The sequence below is a fragment of the Pituophis catenifer genome, unplaced genomic scaffold (assembly GCF_029215685.1).
Source record: "Pituophis catenifer annectens isolate HBS135680 unplaced genomic scaffold, rPitCat1.0.hap2 SCAF_2, whole genome shotgun sequence".
NCBI classification, from domain to species: domain Eukaryota; kingdom Metazoa; phylum Chordata; class Lepidosauria; order Squamata; family Colubridae; genus Pituophis; species Pituophis catenifer.
Window position 1 is genome coordinate 165,786,275 of NW_027256882.1, and position 17,083 is coordinate 165,803,357.

A 17,083-nucleotide genomic window follows, 5' to 3' on the forward strand; every position below is an offset into this window, starting at 1 on the left:
CAAAATAGGTGTTACCAGATTCTGTTTTTTTTGACCAGAAGGGATGACTGTGTATGAAATGAGACAGTTGTGACTAGGAAATTTTTATATACACAATAACTCGTAGAAAAACTATGACATATAATGCCCTCCCATATTTATACACAGACACCCCAACTGAAGAAAATTACAGGTAAATGAGAGGAAAGAAACTGCGTGAGAACCTAGTGTGGTTTTAATGGCCAGAAGTTGAGGATATGTTTTATAGAAGTAGCTTCTCTACCTGCCAATTCATATGTGTGTTGTAGAAAGTGCACCTGTGTACAAATATTTCATTTGTTTGTACTTCCCACTGGGCAGTAGAGAAGAAAAAGATGAAAGAAAGGGGGACAGAGTGTCAAAGTCTTTAGTCAAGTCCTTGTTACAGTAATGAAAAATGTTATTTATCATAATCTGACTTCATAGAAAAGAGAAATGGAATCAGGCAAATGAACCTAATTATCTTGATAGAAGCGTGCAGCTGAACGTTACCTGGTTGGGGCTCATGAGTAGACATATTCCTAAGAAATAACATTCCTAGCAGATGAGATAGATTAACAGGAATAGCACTTAGATTTATATACCACTTAATACCTGAACGTCTTGCCTTCTGAGGTAGTCTCTAGTGTCATTTTGACAAGGAAAATTATGGTTGGTTTGATATTTTAAAAACAGGGTTAGCAGACCAGTCTCCCGGTGGTTTACACAGAAGCAATTCCTACATATTGTCTTGAAACATTACTGTTGTTTAGAGGGTGGGGGGGAATAGCAGAGAAAAGAAATGGCCCAGGTACTGTCTATTGTTTTTGCATATCATCTAATCTTTTAATCCCTCTAGGTTAATCATTATTCATAGAAAAACGATTCCATAAGAATAGTCATTTCCTCAATCAGATAATCAGAAATGGTGAATGCTCTTTCAGTTCTGCAGGAAGTGCAAGATTCTGGGTTTATCTGCATTCTGGTGGCATACGAGCAGCGAGCATCCATGTTTCATCAGAATGCAACTTTTTGTGGACAACAGAGAGCCTTTCCTGGTAATCATAATGAGCTTATTGAACTTATGGCTAGTCAGTCTAATTTAATCTGTACAATCCATTTGAATGCGTGAAAGTGCAACATCATGGGCTATATAAAGATCAGAAGAAGGTCAAAGTATAATTGATGGATAAAAGCACTGAGTGAGGACATGAGCTTCCATGATCAAGAACTGCTCAAGAACAGCTAGATAAATCTTTTGTTTTATAAATGGAAGAATATGACTACAAATAAGCTCAACATTTCTAAGGGAGACAATAGTTAAGTGAGTTTTTGCCCCATTTTACCTTTCTTTGCCAGCATGGTTGAGTGAAGCCCTGCAGTTGTTAAGCTAGTCACATAGTTGTTAGGTGAATCTGGATCCCCCATTGACTTTGCTTGTCAGAAAGTAGCAGAAGCTGATGACTCCAGGACACTGCAACCGTCAAAAATATGAGCCAGTTGCCAAGTGTCTGAATTTTGATCACGTGATCATGGGGACACGACAATGGTTGTAAGTGTAAAAAGGAGCACAAGTCACTTTTTTTCAGTAGCGTTCTAACTCCGAATAGTCACTGAATGTTTATTAGTTGAGAATTACCTGTGTTCCATTACAAGATTGATAAAATCCAACTGTCCCAAGATCAATATTTTAGGTTGTATAATAGAAGACAAAGGGGATCTGTGTGTGTAAACTGGGCAAAGTGAGCAAAGGGTATGTATGTGTATGTGCACGTGTGAGTGCACATAACATGCAACCGCTTTTCTCTTCTATACCTAATTATTTTATTTGTTCCTGTTTGCCTGCTACTTCTCCCTTTATTTTTCCACATTGGGAACTCTTCCTAGACTTAAACAGTTTTGGTAGTTATCTGATTACTTATTTATATAACCCCTCTGCTTATATTAGTTGAGAAAACAGTACTGATCAACAACACACTAAAACTGAGAAATATATTGAAGGGACAACTGCATTTAAGCTTTGATTCAATTGTTTATCCTTGCTGTCTGCAATGATTGTGCTTACCAAAATCCCAAAAGGGGAAGGGGAAGGGGAAGGTTCTTTACAATTACCCTCTCCCACGACAAAACCCTGGTTACATGCCAAAGGCCAAGGACCAGTGAGTTTGTACTCTGTGTGTGTGCGTGCATGCATGCATGCAAGTAGAAATGTAAGCTCCAGAAAAAGGGAAAGGAAATAATTAATTTTAGAAGGAAAGTTAACAGAACCAGAATAATCTGATTGTTGTGATTATTCTGAACTCACCAAGAACTCACCAATTGCTGGGTTTCTTGCTGAGGGGCACTGGAGAGCTGCATATCAGGTTGCTCAGAAGGTATGTGAGAGGATTCAGGCCCTGGAGAGCTTTGGCTGTGAGATGGCTGTAAGTGAAAGGTGGGATGAAGAGAGAAAATTTGGAGAGAAACATAGTACCAGAAAAGCAAACCAGAAGCTGAGCATTTTGGGGATGAAGGCACCATTTAGCATTGGATGTAAGAAATCATCCTTAAAAGGACATGATGGTTTTCTACACTGAAGGCATGTCATAGCCTTCATACCTTCACCATCATTAATTTAGCACATATTTTGATCTCTCTCAAAATGAAGAGTGGATTCCGTACAGTCTGTAATTATACCCAATAAAAACAACTGTGGAGTAAATTTTATCTTCTTTTTAAGAATATTTGTATAATCCACCATATCTTAATCCAAAATACCTTAATTTTTTTACATGTCCACCATATATGATAATACGTTGCATCATCACATTTACATCTCCAACACGTAGATTGTAAGCTTGGATACATGCAAGCTAACTTTTTGGGATCTAAATGCCATCTATAAAACATTTTGTAAAAATTTTCTCTCAAGTTTTGGGCTTGAGTAAATTTTACATTTCTGACCCATATTTTTCCCATGTTTCCATCATTATTGGTTCCTCGATATTTTGTGTCCATTTTATCATACAGTCCTTCACTAGCTCAGTTTCTGAATCTATTTCTATCAATGCATTATACAACCTTTTAATATGCATTGGACTTTGATCCCTAATTTGTTTTATCAAATTTTCCTCATTTTGCAAGATACCAATTTTCTGATCCTCTTTCCATCTAGTGTATAACTGTCCATACTGAAACCAAGTTTGGATTATCCTTTCTTCCTTTAATACCTCTAAAGACTTTAACTGCAATGCACCTCTTTCCATAATAAGAAGCTCTTTGTAAGTAATCACATCTTGTTTCTGTTCTACGCTTATATTCTCTATAGTATGTCTAGGTATTGCCCATATAGGTAATTTATTATTTAATTTATATTGATACTTTTTCCATACATGCAGTAATGCATTCCTTAATATATGACTTTTAAAATTCTTGTCCACCTTTTTATCATATAGTAAATATGCATGCCACCCATATAACAAATCATATCCCTCAATATTCAATATTCTCTCTTCTGTTGAGTTAATCCAATCACTAATTGCTGAAAGGGCAGCTGCCTCATAATACAATCTTAAATTAGGCATTTTGAGACCTCCTCTTTCACGTATATCTTGCATTATTTTTTGTTTTATTCTCAGTCTCTTTCCTGCCCACACAAAATTACTAATGCCCTTCTGCCATTCATTCAAATTTCCATCTTTTTTCAATATTGGTATCATTTGGAAAAAGAATAAAAAATTTGGCAAGATATTCATTTTCACTGCAGCTATCCTTCCCAACAACAATAGTTGCAATTTTTTCCAGTTTTCCATCTCTTTCTGTATTTTTTGCCACAATTCATAATTATACTTATATAATTTCACATTTGATGTCATAATATAAACCCCTAAATATTTAACCTTCTTTACTGTTTCCAATCCCGTTATTCTTTTTATTTCTTCTTTTTGACTTGTAACCATATTTTTAGTTATTATCTTTGTTTTCCCTGCATTTATTTTAAATCCAGATACTTGTCCATATTGATTAATTATATTCATTAGACCTATAACTGATTGTACTGGTTGGGTCAAAGTCACTACCAGGTCAACTGCGAATGCTCGTAATCTGTAATCATCATGCCTAATTTTAATTCCCCTTATTTTATCTGAGCCACGTATTTTATTCAACAAAAGTTCCAAAGTCAAAATAGTGGAGATAAGGGACATCCTTGTCTTGTTCCTTTTTCTATGTTAAAAGTTTCCGTTAAACTACCATTGATTATTACTTGTGCTGTTTGTTGCTGATATATTGCCTTAATAGATTGTGTAAAATACTCTCCAAACTGCATCTTTTCAATTATTTTCAGTAAAAAATTCGATCAAATGATCAATGATCAGTAAACACATAATAATCATTGTCTTAATGGCCTCATAATAAATGCATCTGGTTTTTCTACATTAATTAATCTCCTTTAAAATTACCTTTTCTCAGCCCCTCTTGCCTAACAATCTGGTGGGTAAATCAAAACTTTGCTATATATATCTTTGCCCGCGCACACACATACACGTGTGTGTGTGTGTGTGTGTGTGTGTGTGTGCAAAGATTTTTCCCTTGTATGTTCAGTGAGTGATACTAAATAATAATTGTTGAGTAGCAATAGCAGACAATATATTCCCTTCCCACCTGCCCTGTTCTAGTTCTTCTGGTATCGCTGCCTCAAGGATGGGCAAAGCAAAAAAATTGGGTTGCTTGGCGCATGGATTTAACTCACTCACTCACTCACTCACTCACTCACTCACTCATTCACTCATTCATTCATTCAACAATTTTTCCTATTTCTTAACTGCCCATCTTGGGAGATCATGGAAACCCATTCCATTCATCTGAATAGCCTCTCCTTAACAAAAGAAAGAAGTCATCTCCTCCTAGATGAACTGGAACAGAGTTAAGAAGTCCTACTCTTGGTCTTCCTCAATCCGATTTCCTTTTCATTTGACTGTGACTCTCCAACCTTCAGCATTTGGATAGAGCAGTTATGATCCATAGACAGAATAACATATATGCTGTACATACACTTGGCATGGGCTCAGAGTCCTTTGACCGTACTAATGAGTTGTTCTAAATAAAATGATATATGGTAGCCAAATACATTAGCATTTATTTTCAATATTTACATAGTATCTTTCAGTATAATTATTTCTAGGACAGTTTACTTAGGAAAGAGCAACATATTAAGTAAATGGCCCCAGTTCCTCATTATTTGTTGAGCTACTCTATTAAAAGTTGGCCAATAACCTCCTCTCCTACCTCTTTTTTTCCACATCAATAATGGAAATTTTACAAAACGGCATTGATTAGGAATGGAGCAAGAAACTGTTTTGTCTTTATGGCAACTAGTTCACAACATATTTCAAGCAACAGACAGAATAGAATTATCTTAATTATGAATTGCTGTTTTTATATAATGGTTATTTTAGGCATTCAAATTCTAAGTAGGCTCAGAGCTACTGTTTAATTAAATCAAATGACTGCATTGGATGTTAAGCTTTCTTCTCCGAAGTAGAAAATCTGTGTCATCCACACACACCAAATTGCTATACTATCTGAGGTGCGAGCCTGACTGATGACCTTCTTGCCTTACCTCGATAGAGGGGAGGGGCTCAGGTGGCGCAGGACCAGGAAGATAAAGGGAAGGCAGAGAGGCATTGTGGGCCTGGAGGCTGGATCCCTTGTTCTGGTCCATGGAGGTTGAGGAGGAGGGCCGGGTAGAGCCACCTGTCAGTGAGTGGTGCAGAGCCCCCGTTCGTCCTAGACTGTGGGTTTTGCTCTCCCGACGCTGGTACTCTATGGGTGACTGCAATGCTGGGAGGGGGAAAAAAACAATAGGAACAGACTTTGAACAATGGGGTCAACCTGGTAACATAAAATAATGTACAGTACATGCCAAAAAAGAAGTTGTATGGTATTCACCGAGAATAACAAGAAATCCTTTCTGAACCATGAGGTAACTTCACTGAGTAAAAGAACTACGTGATTCTAAGGTTCTAAGGTTTTTAATGTTTTTTAATCTTTTAAATGTTTTTAGAATGTTTTTTTTTTTAATGTATTGTGAGCCGCTCTGGGTCTCCTGAGAGGGGCGGCATATAAATTAAATTAAATTAAATTAAATTAAATAAATAAATAAATAAATAAATAAATAAATAAATAAATAAATGATTTGCCTGTCTGAATTAGCCATCACAGATTACGCTTACCTGTGGCCTAACATCATCTACTGATTCCTCCTATGACTAATATACTGAGGTGGCTACCGGAGAGGGTGGAGACCCTGATCTTAACATCACTTTGCAAACTGCTCAGTGTCACTTAGGTGAGATGGGTGATGTAGAAATTTGATAAATAAAATGAAATAAAATTTTTAAGAAAGATAGATTTCTAAAAGGCTTTAAAAATAGATTTCTTGTTGCTGGCACATTAGGTGAGATTGGGTTTATGAGTGAATTTTGGGGATAAATACGGTATAGTTTAAAATGTCATTGCCCCCAACCCAAAATAACAGAATTCTAAAAAATCTATCCAGATTCATGTTGGTTTCCTCATCCCCTTTCTTCTTCTCCAGTTTCCCCTCTTCTCTGACAAGTGTCAGCTTTGGAAGCCATATTAACACAGGAAGCTTCCACACTGCCACCTTCTTGTGCTTGGGAAAGTAGGAGGGGGGATTTAGTGGAGTGATTGTAGTTAAACATAATAGCATTCTTCTCTTCGGTCAAGGTCATGGTGCTCCTGCATCTGGAGGAGGAGTGGTTGCAGTGGTGGCTCAAGTTGGGACGGATGGTGATTGGGCCATGTGATGGACTGATGGGTGCAGGGGCTGGATTTCTGGTTTTGATTTACTGAGGGAAAACCCAAAACTCTCAAATTTGGGTTTTCCCAGATGTGCCAGTGTACCTACTCTAATAAATGGAAGTTTTGAGATAATGCCTGTCTCAAGAGTTTTTGATTGGAGTTGGGTTGTTCTGGAACGCTGATAACAAGATGGAAAGTGTCTCTAGCTCCGTCAGCAGTTTGCCCAAATAGGGCTGCTGAGTTCTACCACTTTCAATGCCTTGTTGAACTATCTACAACAGGCAATCTACAAACCAGAGTTATTCTCAAAGCCAAGTTAGCACCATTGCGTTCTCCTATGTCTCTTTCGAATCCTGTCATCCTTTCTTTTCTTTTCTACCTTAGCAGCAATTTCAGTTTTTATTTCATATCATTGGTTGACATCACCCAGAGAAACAATTTCCTTTGGAGTAAACGCAATGCTTTTTTTTTTTCCTCAACTCATGGATTGTCCAAATTCTTCCTTTTTCACACCATTTTACCCCTTTCTGTAGAAATGGCTTTGATTTTTTTTCAATTACAACTATAGCTGGCTGGTTTGCTTTTTCAGCATGGCGTTCTATTTTCTTAACAGCAGAAATTGTTGAGCATAATGTTTTTCTTCAACTAAAGCTTTTATTAATATCTCTGCTATTGAATTAGATCTGCATGTTCTGCAGCAACCAAAACCACAAGTATTTCTTTTTCCCCAAGTATCCAGTTGACAGCTACTCAGTTTTTCCTCAGTTTTTGTTTTTTTTTAAAATAATTGATTCCTCTAGACAACCTACTTTTTCCTCAGCTTCCGCCCATGTTCTGAATCAGGGATACAATGGTCAAGGACATAGTTATTCAACCTAACCCTATTGTCTCCTGGTAAGGATTTGTATTGGGACCCATGATATCCCTTCCTATAATAAATGGTACAAATTGATGCTGTACAGTATTACAGTTCTTTCAAGCAACCCTCCTTTTCATCTCCATTCACTGAGAGACTTGTTACTGGTGATACGAAAGGGGTTTAGCTTCCTAATTTGTCTGTCAATACAGATATTTTTTTTCTACCCTGTTTCCCCGAAAAAAAGACATCCCCTGATAATAAGCTCAATCGGGCATGTGCTAAAATAAGCCTCCCCCTAAAAATAAGCCCTCCCCGAAAATATTTAAACACAGAGCTGGAAATCAGGTAAGATGGCAAGAGGAGCCCCATCTTGCTCCATGCGCCCCAAAATAATAAGAACTCCTGAAAATAGGGCCAAGCACTTATTTTGGAGTTCAAACAAATATAAGACAGGGTTTTATTTTCGGGGAAACACAGTATCCACTGATTTGGTACATAACACAGACAAGGAGGCAGCTATGGTTTATCATTTCCTCAAATTGGGATTCTCTTATTTGTCAATCTCATAACATTTAATAATTAAAAGCCCATATTGGCATACTTCTTAAATTTTACTATTTTTCCCCCTTTTTCGGCCAGTATGGGTTACCTAAAATAATAGTTTTCAGATGATCCTTTTTTCTAACCACAGTTATAACCTGTCCTCTATGTAACACTTCTGCAACTATTGTGTATTCAAAGTAGTTGTTGAAAAAATGTAAACGTCTTGTATATAGTTGGTTTAAAGACATTCAAAGCAGCTTATTCTTCAGAAAAGTCGTTCTGAATCTCTGCCAGCTCTCCTCAATTCAAACTTAGTATGAATATCATGAAGTTTTTGTTTCTTAAGTTCCATTAAAAACCAAGAGAAAGATGTATGGATACATGATACAACCTAATGTTATCTTTCAGTTGAAGTTTAATCTGCAATATTTCTTTTTCATAATGGTGAGCCTCTATATCTCAAAGGCATTTGAATTTTTTTTCTTGTATTCTCTTTTCTTTCCTCAACCTGTTCTGTTCCCTGAAAATATTTATAAATATTTCATTTCTTTAACTACTCTTTTTTTTTTTGGTCAGTAATAGTCTCATATCTCTCATAGTGGTTTTATAACGTAAGATCCATTTGTCCTCGCATTTTTTAAAAAATTAAGCTAGTTTTGTTTATTGCCCAGGATCTGGAATTAATTTTTGTTAAAGCAAAAAGCCATGGTGGTGCAGTAGTTAGAATGTAGTATTGAAGGCTAACTCTGTCCACAGCCAAAGTTCGATTCTCAAGGTTGATTTAGCCTTCCATTCTTCTGAGGTCGGTAAAATGAGGGCCCAGATTGTTGAGGGCAATAGGCTGACTCTGTAAAGTGCTTAGAGAGGGCTGTAAAGCACTGTGAAATAGTATAAAAGTCTAAGTGCTATTGCTATCAATTTTCTTCTTTTCTCTATGCACCCATTTCCTCTGCTGTTTCTAATTTTCTGTGCTATCCTTTAAAACCATTTTTTTCTCAGATTTTCTTGATTCCCACCTCACTTTTTCTTAAAGCTTTTTAGTCAGATAAATTGATTTGGCAGTATACAAGTTGAATAAATAAAAAAACTCCTTTGGGAATCTATATTATACCGCTGTCACTTCATACGCTGGGACTAAGTTTATTTGATTAGAAGTGGCAAATTTAATTTGGAAATAAAAAATGTAGCTTAAACACTTGCTGTCACTAATCCAAAATAATAGGGGATTTATTATACTTAAATGATCTCATCAACTATTTTCATGGCAGTGTGATATTTAGGGATGTGCTGTTATATTCTGCCTCTCATTTATTCAAGCGGCCAATTTTTTATAAACAACTGAATGTTTATATCACATGACCAGAAAGATTTATAAACAATTTATAAAAATATACATTGTTTTTGGGAAGAAGAGCAGGCTGTTTCCATAGGCCTTGAAAGTGGCATAGTATCAAGCCTTTGTAGGATTTGTCACTGGTTATGAATTGTTTGTTTGTATGTCTATGATTTTTGCTTCTTTATCATTGTTCTTGCTGTTAAAAGTTATTAGATGCCTAGTGTCTTGTGGACTCAGGTAACTTCTAAATTTTAAAATTAAAGTAAATATTTCAAGTGAAAAAATTTGAAAGTATTGAAAAAGCAACATAAGCAAACTTGCAGGTTTTGCCTTCAGGTTCTGTGTAATGAGTAGAATAGCCTCCACTTGGGATTCTGGAGCTCCCTTCCTTCAAATGTGTTTTGTGTTGTGTTTGATCTGCACAAATCAAAGCACCCCCTTCTGAGACATGTTTGTTGCTTCTTTGTTCACTTTCATTAAGACCTGATCTTATTAGAATGGAAATTATAGACGAATTGACAAGTGGGAATCACATCTTTGAATAACACAAACCTTCCTAGGAGTAAAAAATCAGCATGCAGGCAGCAAGCTGAGATGGAACTGTTGCCCTGGTTCCTTACCTATTAGAAGGACTCCCTGAGAAATAAGCCCAATTGTGGCAAAGAAAAAGAAAAGCTGCAAAATTGAGATAAGATACTGATATGTATTTTGTGTGTGTGTGTGAGAGAGAGAGAGAGAGAGAGGGAGGGAGGGAGGGAGGGAGGGAGGGAGGGAGGGAGGGAGGGAGGGAGGGAGGGAGGAAGAAAAAGCAAAATATGGTAATTAACAAGGGGAGACTTAAATAGTTCCTTTACTGATGAAAGAAGTACCTGGATCAAAAATATGAGACTAGGTAAAATACAAGACTAATCAATCTGAATAGAACTGGAAGGGACCTTGGAGGTCTTCTAGTCCAACCCCCTGCTCAAGCAGAAGACGTTATACCATTTCCGACAAGTGACTGTCCAGTCTCTTCTTAAAAACCTCCAGTGATGAAGCAACCACAACTTCTGAAGGCAAGTTGTTCCACTGGTTAATTGTCCTCACTGCTAGGAAGTTTCTCCTTAATTCCAGGTTGCTTCTCTCCTTGATTAGTTTCCATCCATTGTATCTTGTCCTGCCCTTTGGTGCTTTGGAAAATAAGTTGACCTCCTCTTCTTTGTGGCAGTTTCTCAAATACTGGAATATTGCTATCATGTCCCTCCCAATCCTTCTTTTCTCTAGACTAGACAAACCGAAATCCTGCAACCATTCTTCATATGTTTTAGTCTCCGGGCCTTTAATCCAAACTACATCAAATTCTGTAAAAGCCAAAACTTATTATTTTCAAACCTCTAATTCAAATTACAATTTGAAAAATTTCTTCTTAACTATGAATTATTGTTTCTCATACTTCTAAAACACAGTATGGAAATTTCATAGTAATTGTCCTATCCAGTCCACACGATGAGCTGAGAATGTGATGTAAGAAATACTGAAGCCCTGGAGGAAGGTTAGGCAAAGTTTAAAAGGCAATTTCTGATAGGATGATTTGAATGGCCATAGTTGGTACCATAGGTAGCTATGTTTTTACTCCTACCATTAAGGAAGTCACGTTGTGTCTCCAAGATGAGGTTGATGTCAGTCACCCAGGCCTGGGCAATTTCTGGTGTTGCTGCCTGCAGCACATAACGGATGGTGCCCCGTTCTGCGCCACGAGAGATCAGTGCAAATTTGCAGGGATCATTGTCCACACAAGGCTCCAGGCCCAAACAGCTTACCTGGAAGAGAAATTGATGGTGGGTCAACCTAGTGTTGTGACTGCAACTGAGACAGATTATACACTTGATTAAATAAAGATAATAAAGTGAAATTGGCCCAAGCATAATCCAGACCTCATGAATATGGTATCTTTTCCCCAGCAACAATGTTAAAAAGCAAGAAAATTATATGAATAAAATAGAGAGAGTAAGATACTCAACAATCAAGCAAATACAAGCCTTTACTGATTTTCTGAGAGTAGATTTAGACTTAGCTTATTCCAATTCATAAAACAAAACAAAACCCACAATGATATATGGGTTTAAAGGGTTTAAGGTACTGTCCAGTCTCAGCATCACTTTTTTATTTTTTGTTTGCCCATACAGAAATTGTATGGCTTTCTGGTTATAAGAGTGTATCCTGATGCAAACAGAAGTTACATTCATTGATTGGTATAAGGCATGGAAATCAAACAACTTTTTTCCCCATTAGATTTGCTACACTGTTTACTCTATAGGTTCTGTTTTTTGTTGCCCGTGTATTCTCAAATTGCAGCTATAATTCCAGATATCTGCATATATCCAAGAGAATATCAAATTTACTATGTGGTATTATGTTATACAAATGCACAAGGCCCCTGCAGAAAGATGGGGCACCCAACTTTGGAAATGGAAAATTTCCATTCTAAAGACCCTTATGAGTTAGTACCAGATGCTTAAATGTATCTCAATTCCCCACTGTTAACTCTGGAATATCTTTTTTTTTTTATTCAATTTTTTTTAAATTTTATATTGTTTATACATATCAATGCATGAATAGTGTGATATTTGGGTATCATACATTTCAGTACAATAAACCTGTTATTACTCCTAGTTATTACATTACATTTCATTTTCATTGTTTAATATACACATATCTTTTACTATCACCCAGATGCGGGCAAGAGATGATGGAAAAGAGAGGGGGAGGGGAAAGGAAAGGAAAGGAATCCTTCATAAATATATCTTAATAAATATGTATTAATATTAGAATTACATAGGCTGGCTAACTATTTTACCAAGTAGTGTAATGGACACTAGAATAACTTTTCAATACAAATAGGTATGAAGAGTAGAATAAGGGAAATATGAGAAGTATGAATAAGTACAAAACAATAAATGAAACTAGAATTTGAAATATTAAAGATGCATAAAAATATGATTAGCAGTGAAATGCTAGAACTAAAAAAATGGGTGATTAGATAACGAAAGAATATATTTTAATATACATATGTGTATTAACTCTGGAATACCTTGATGCTGCTCTTAAAGGCATATGTTGGGGCAGCATACGGACCACGCCTTCGCTCCAGGGTTTCACTTAGGATGAGAATTTGCTCAAAGAGAAAGATGCGACGCTCACGAGCCCGGGCCAGGATCCCGCCTGCCTGCTCTATCACCCAAAAAGTGTTCTGCTGCAGCAGCTTCCCTTGTGAAGTCAGCTTCCCCTACAGAAAAAAAAGCTGTGATTTATCCAACTGTCTAGCATCAAATTACACTACTATGAGAGCTTAATGTTAGTATGGTCTAGCACATCCTTATAATGCTGCTCTATGTCAAAGGTTCTTTCCCACCAAAATGGTAGCTTTCCTTGTCAACAATTTTCTAAAATGTAGCTTGGGACAGCATTCACATATGCCACTATAGTTAAAGTGGTAGTTTCAACAACTGCACCATCAGGCATTTCAAAACGTCTATCTTAAATCATCCTTCTGGCCAAAAGACTCTAAATCTTGCCCTCCCCACCACTTCCCCATAATATCCTATATTTTAAGCTCAGATTCCCAAGTAAATCTGTATTGAAGTTGAGATCCTTCAGAAATAAGCAATTAAGATCCTTCCTTGAAGATTGTACAACCTTCCTGCCACTGAAAGACTGAAGTGATGATAGAGGGTCAGGGAGGATGAAAAAGAGAATTGTTTCAATGCTGTCTACCATACTGAGCCAGCTAATCAGAAATATCAGAGCTAAGAATGTCCAACCAGAATTGGACTGATCCTCAGAATTTACCTCAAAGCCTTGAAGACGTCCCACATTCATCATGTCATTGCAACGTTTGGGAACAAAGCACATAACATCTACAGCTTTCTGAAATTCAAATGTAGAGAATGAAGCTAGAAAAGATGCACTGGATTTGCCAAGCCTGATGCCTCTGGATATATCAATTTCAGAGATTATCAGTGAGCTGTAATGAAGCTGTTAACCTTTTATTCCACATCTTAAACTACAAAGGCAAGGTTAAACTGAGGGGGTGGGATCCCAAAATAAGATCCGCTAGTCATATAGAAGACTTTACTGGCCTGAGATATGAAGATAACAGTGTATCAAATGTACAATAACTGATATAGGATTTGGATTCCCCATCTGCCAATCTACCCACAACTGTCATTCTTGTAAATGCTGGGTGGTATTCCAACCGACCCACGTGATATTCCAATCGACCCATGTGACTGTAATTCTTCATTCAAAAGCAATAGTGTAATATCAAGATCATTACATAGGAACAGTCGCTCTGTAATAACTCCCATTGGTTTCAACTCCTACCTCCAGCTGTTGTGTGTCCTTCCCAGCTTTGCTATAATACTTCAGGAAATCCTGGAGACAGCAAGAGAAAGAAGAAAGGGAAAGAATAAGTGTTTTTATAAGGGAGAGAAAAAGAGCAACATGAGCTAGTTTATGATGAGTGGCTACATTCAGTGCCATCCACCGTTACCACTGTTCTATTCCAGGGGTCTCCAACCTTGGCAACTTTAAGACTTGTGGACTTCAACTCCCAGAATTCCTCAGCCAGCTGGCTGAGGAACTCTGGGAGTTGAAGTCCACAAATCTTAAAGTTGTCAAAATTGGAGACCCTTGTTCTATAGTTACCATTGTTACCATTACCAAGTTACCATTGTTCTATGACTTAACTACATCAGCTTATACCTATTTGGTATTCCCTTCAAATAGGTTGGGAATATAACTCTGTTTTGCACTCAGGATCTACTGAACCCATAATCCTCTCACAGCATGACCACTGGCGAAAGCTTACGGTCCAACACATCTGAAGGCCACCAAACGTGGCAAGAGTGACATAAACTCCAACCTCCTTGTAGAAGAGGCAAGTCATGACTTAAAACTAAATTGTATCCCATCCAAAGGCAGCTGGCAGCATTCAGAGCCATTACAAAACCTCACCGCTGTGTATTTTGTTTGCATAAAGGCCAACATTCCCATTAGGCAGGAATCTATAACTGGATCAATTTCCTAACTTTTAAATCAGCTACATGAACATTTCTGTACGTTCAAGAACTGTGCAGAAGTAACGCCATTTGGAGCAATACTATTGAGCATATATTTCTTTTTACACCTGAGTGCCAGTTTTTCAAATCATAATTATACTCATCACATTGTGAATATCTTGACGAAACACATTAAACCATATTAATCTTGAGAAAATTTGAAATTAAAATTCTGAAGATTTTTTTTTAATTGCAAGCTTGTGTATAATTAAACTCACTATTGGATTAATGTAAGAGAAAATATAATTCTTTCCTCCCTAAATTATGTTCCCAGGGACCTGAGAAACACTAAAACCTATTAGTTTTGCCGTAAAATGCACAAAAACTTGAGTGGTATCGATAGAGTTAGAAGATACTAAAAGATGAAAAAGGCTCAGGAAAGTAAAACCATTAGAAGAAAACTTATATGCATGAAATACTGCCTTTTTGTTTTCTCAAATACATCATTGTCTTTATAGTACTGCTCTCATTACCTCATAGAATCTAGCCCACAATTGACAATTGCTACACCCAAACAAATACTTGTGTACTGTTATATCCAATCACATCTACATTCTAATTTGCATAACTTTAGAGGAATTGTATCCCTACTCTTTCTAGGTTTTTTATTACAGTACCAGAGGCAACAGAAGCAATCTTGCTTCAACAAAATTATGTGCTGGCTTCCAGTTTAACTGAGCCCTTGGGGAAATCTGTGAGTGACTTTTCTCCTAAATAGAAAAAAAGAATGTTAATGCTCCTAGGATAACTCAGTGGGGTAGGTACAGGGTTGACAGCAGTACCTAACAGAAAAATGGCCCCAAAGCAGTTTTTAGTTGGAACAACAGAGCAAGAGGGAAGGCAATAATGTTGTAATAATTATTCTATGGGAATCTGGCTCAGATGGATATCTGCTTATCTGCCTTCTCAGTTGGGTTGCCTGTATTTTTGTAAATAACACAAAACAACAACAAAACTCCAGGGCTCTCTTTATCCAAAGGAAACTAAAACCAGCAGTGCTATCCTTTAAAGGCCTTAGTATTTGGGGAATTGGAAATATAGCATATACAAAAAAGAGGAGAAGGCCAAAGAATATGAGGTAGACCCAGAAGAAGATGGAGAAGCAACATCAAAGACACACTACAACAGCATCAACAATGGGTGAGGCCGCCAGAACTGCAAGAACCAGAACTACCAAGGAAGAGGAGGAGGAGGATTAAAAATGGTGGAAAAGATCAAGAAACAGTTGATGTCAAAAATGTAGACAGGATGACAAATTCAAATTCGTTGCCATTAATGTCTGAACTGGGCAGATGCATACTTTCTGTTTGGCCTATCACTAGTGCAGGCCACTCATTGCTTTCTGAATGCAGGAATGGATGAATGTCCTCCCTCCACTCTCATTCCAAATGCAGCCCACTCTCAGGTTTTCCATCTTCAATTCAAATCTGCTGTTTTTAAACTCAAGCCATTTTAGGTCCTTCAGAGAAGATGGTTTCCAGCGTTTCATCTTGTTCTAAGAGCAGCCTCAGTTCTGATTGGCTCCAGTGCCGGGCACACTGCCTCTCTTCCAATGGGTCATCCTTCCTTTACTGCTGGGCTATAGTGTTGTTTATTGGTCAGCAGTTGCAGGTTGTTACTTTTTAAAATAATCCTGCATCTGATCTAACAATCATCCCTATAAGCAGGTGCTCCATTCCATCTTTACATCTCTCAGTGGAGGTAGGGTTAATGATTTGCTCTTTCTGTCCAGACTCTCCTTTCTTTCCGACTCATTTCCTGAGTATACCTGCATCTGGGCTTTCCCTTCCCTGCCTTTCATTTAATTTGACGATCTTTACACTGCAATGTAGGAACATTGCTATTTTATTTTTGTGAAGCTAAATAAAACAGTTTTTCCTTGCTCCCCTTTCCATGGTCCTAAGGAGAAATGTAAGCAGGAACAACCTGTTCTCTATTGCTTTGATACAATTCAGTGGTGGGTTGTCCCCGGTTCACACCGGTTCTATAGAACCGGTAGTAAAACCGGTGGGAGGCTCCACCCACCGACCCCAACGTCATCAAATCACTTCTGTGCTTGCGCAGAAGAGCACGTGTGCGTGCGCAGCCCCGCCGCAAACCGGTAGTAAAGGTAAGTAGAACCCACCCCTGATACAATTGTATCATTGGCACTACAAAGTATCATAAAGGGGGGGGACACCCCCCCCCAAAAGGGTCTGCATTAGTGTCAAAGGAAATAATGTGAGAAGGGAAAAGTGAAGGCACCCACGCATGCAAGCATTTGGGGAAGCAAAGGCAAGGCATAAGGACCAATGATTAGGAATCAATCTCTAAAAGAAAAAGGCAGGCACCAGCACAGTAGTATCCACAGGAGCCAATCAACAAAGCAGGAGATTGTGAGTTTATTTATTTATTACATTTTTAAACCACCCATCTTCCTCACAGGAGGAGTCCAACCTTAAGGCA

General features: G+C 37.6%; 1 protein-coding gene across 2 annotated transcripts in view; it reads right to left on the reverse strand.

Moving 5' to 3' along the window:
- The window catches only part of ARHGEF25 (Rho guanine nucleotide exchange factor 25), a 78,484-nt gene that overhangs the window by 2,124 nt on the left and 59,277 nt on the right, over window positions 1–17,083 (reverse strand). The window contains exons 11-16 of one of the 2 annotated variants that reach the window (XM_070937979.1): window positions 13,902–13,952; window positions 13,368–13,445; window positions 12,610–12,804; window positions 11,158–11,338; window positions 5,597–5,817; window positions 2,314–2,418 (exon numbers count right to left, since the gene is read on the reverse strand). In XM_070937979.1, coding sequence (XP_070794080.1) covers window positions 2,314–2,418; window positions 5,597–5,817; window positions 11,158–11,338; window positions 12,610–12,804; window positions 13,368–13,445; window positions 13,902–13,952 — 831 coding nt within the window. Of the gene's footprint in view, window positions 1–2,302; window positions 2,419–5,596; window positions 5,818–11,157; window positions 11,339–12,609; window positions 12,805–13,367; window positions 13,446–13,901; window positions 13,953–17,083 lie in introns of both variants that reach the window. The other variant, XM_070937980.1, reaches the window with a different exon arrangement.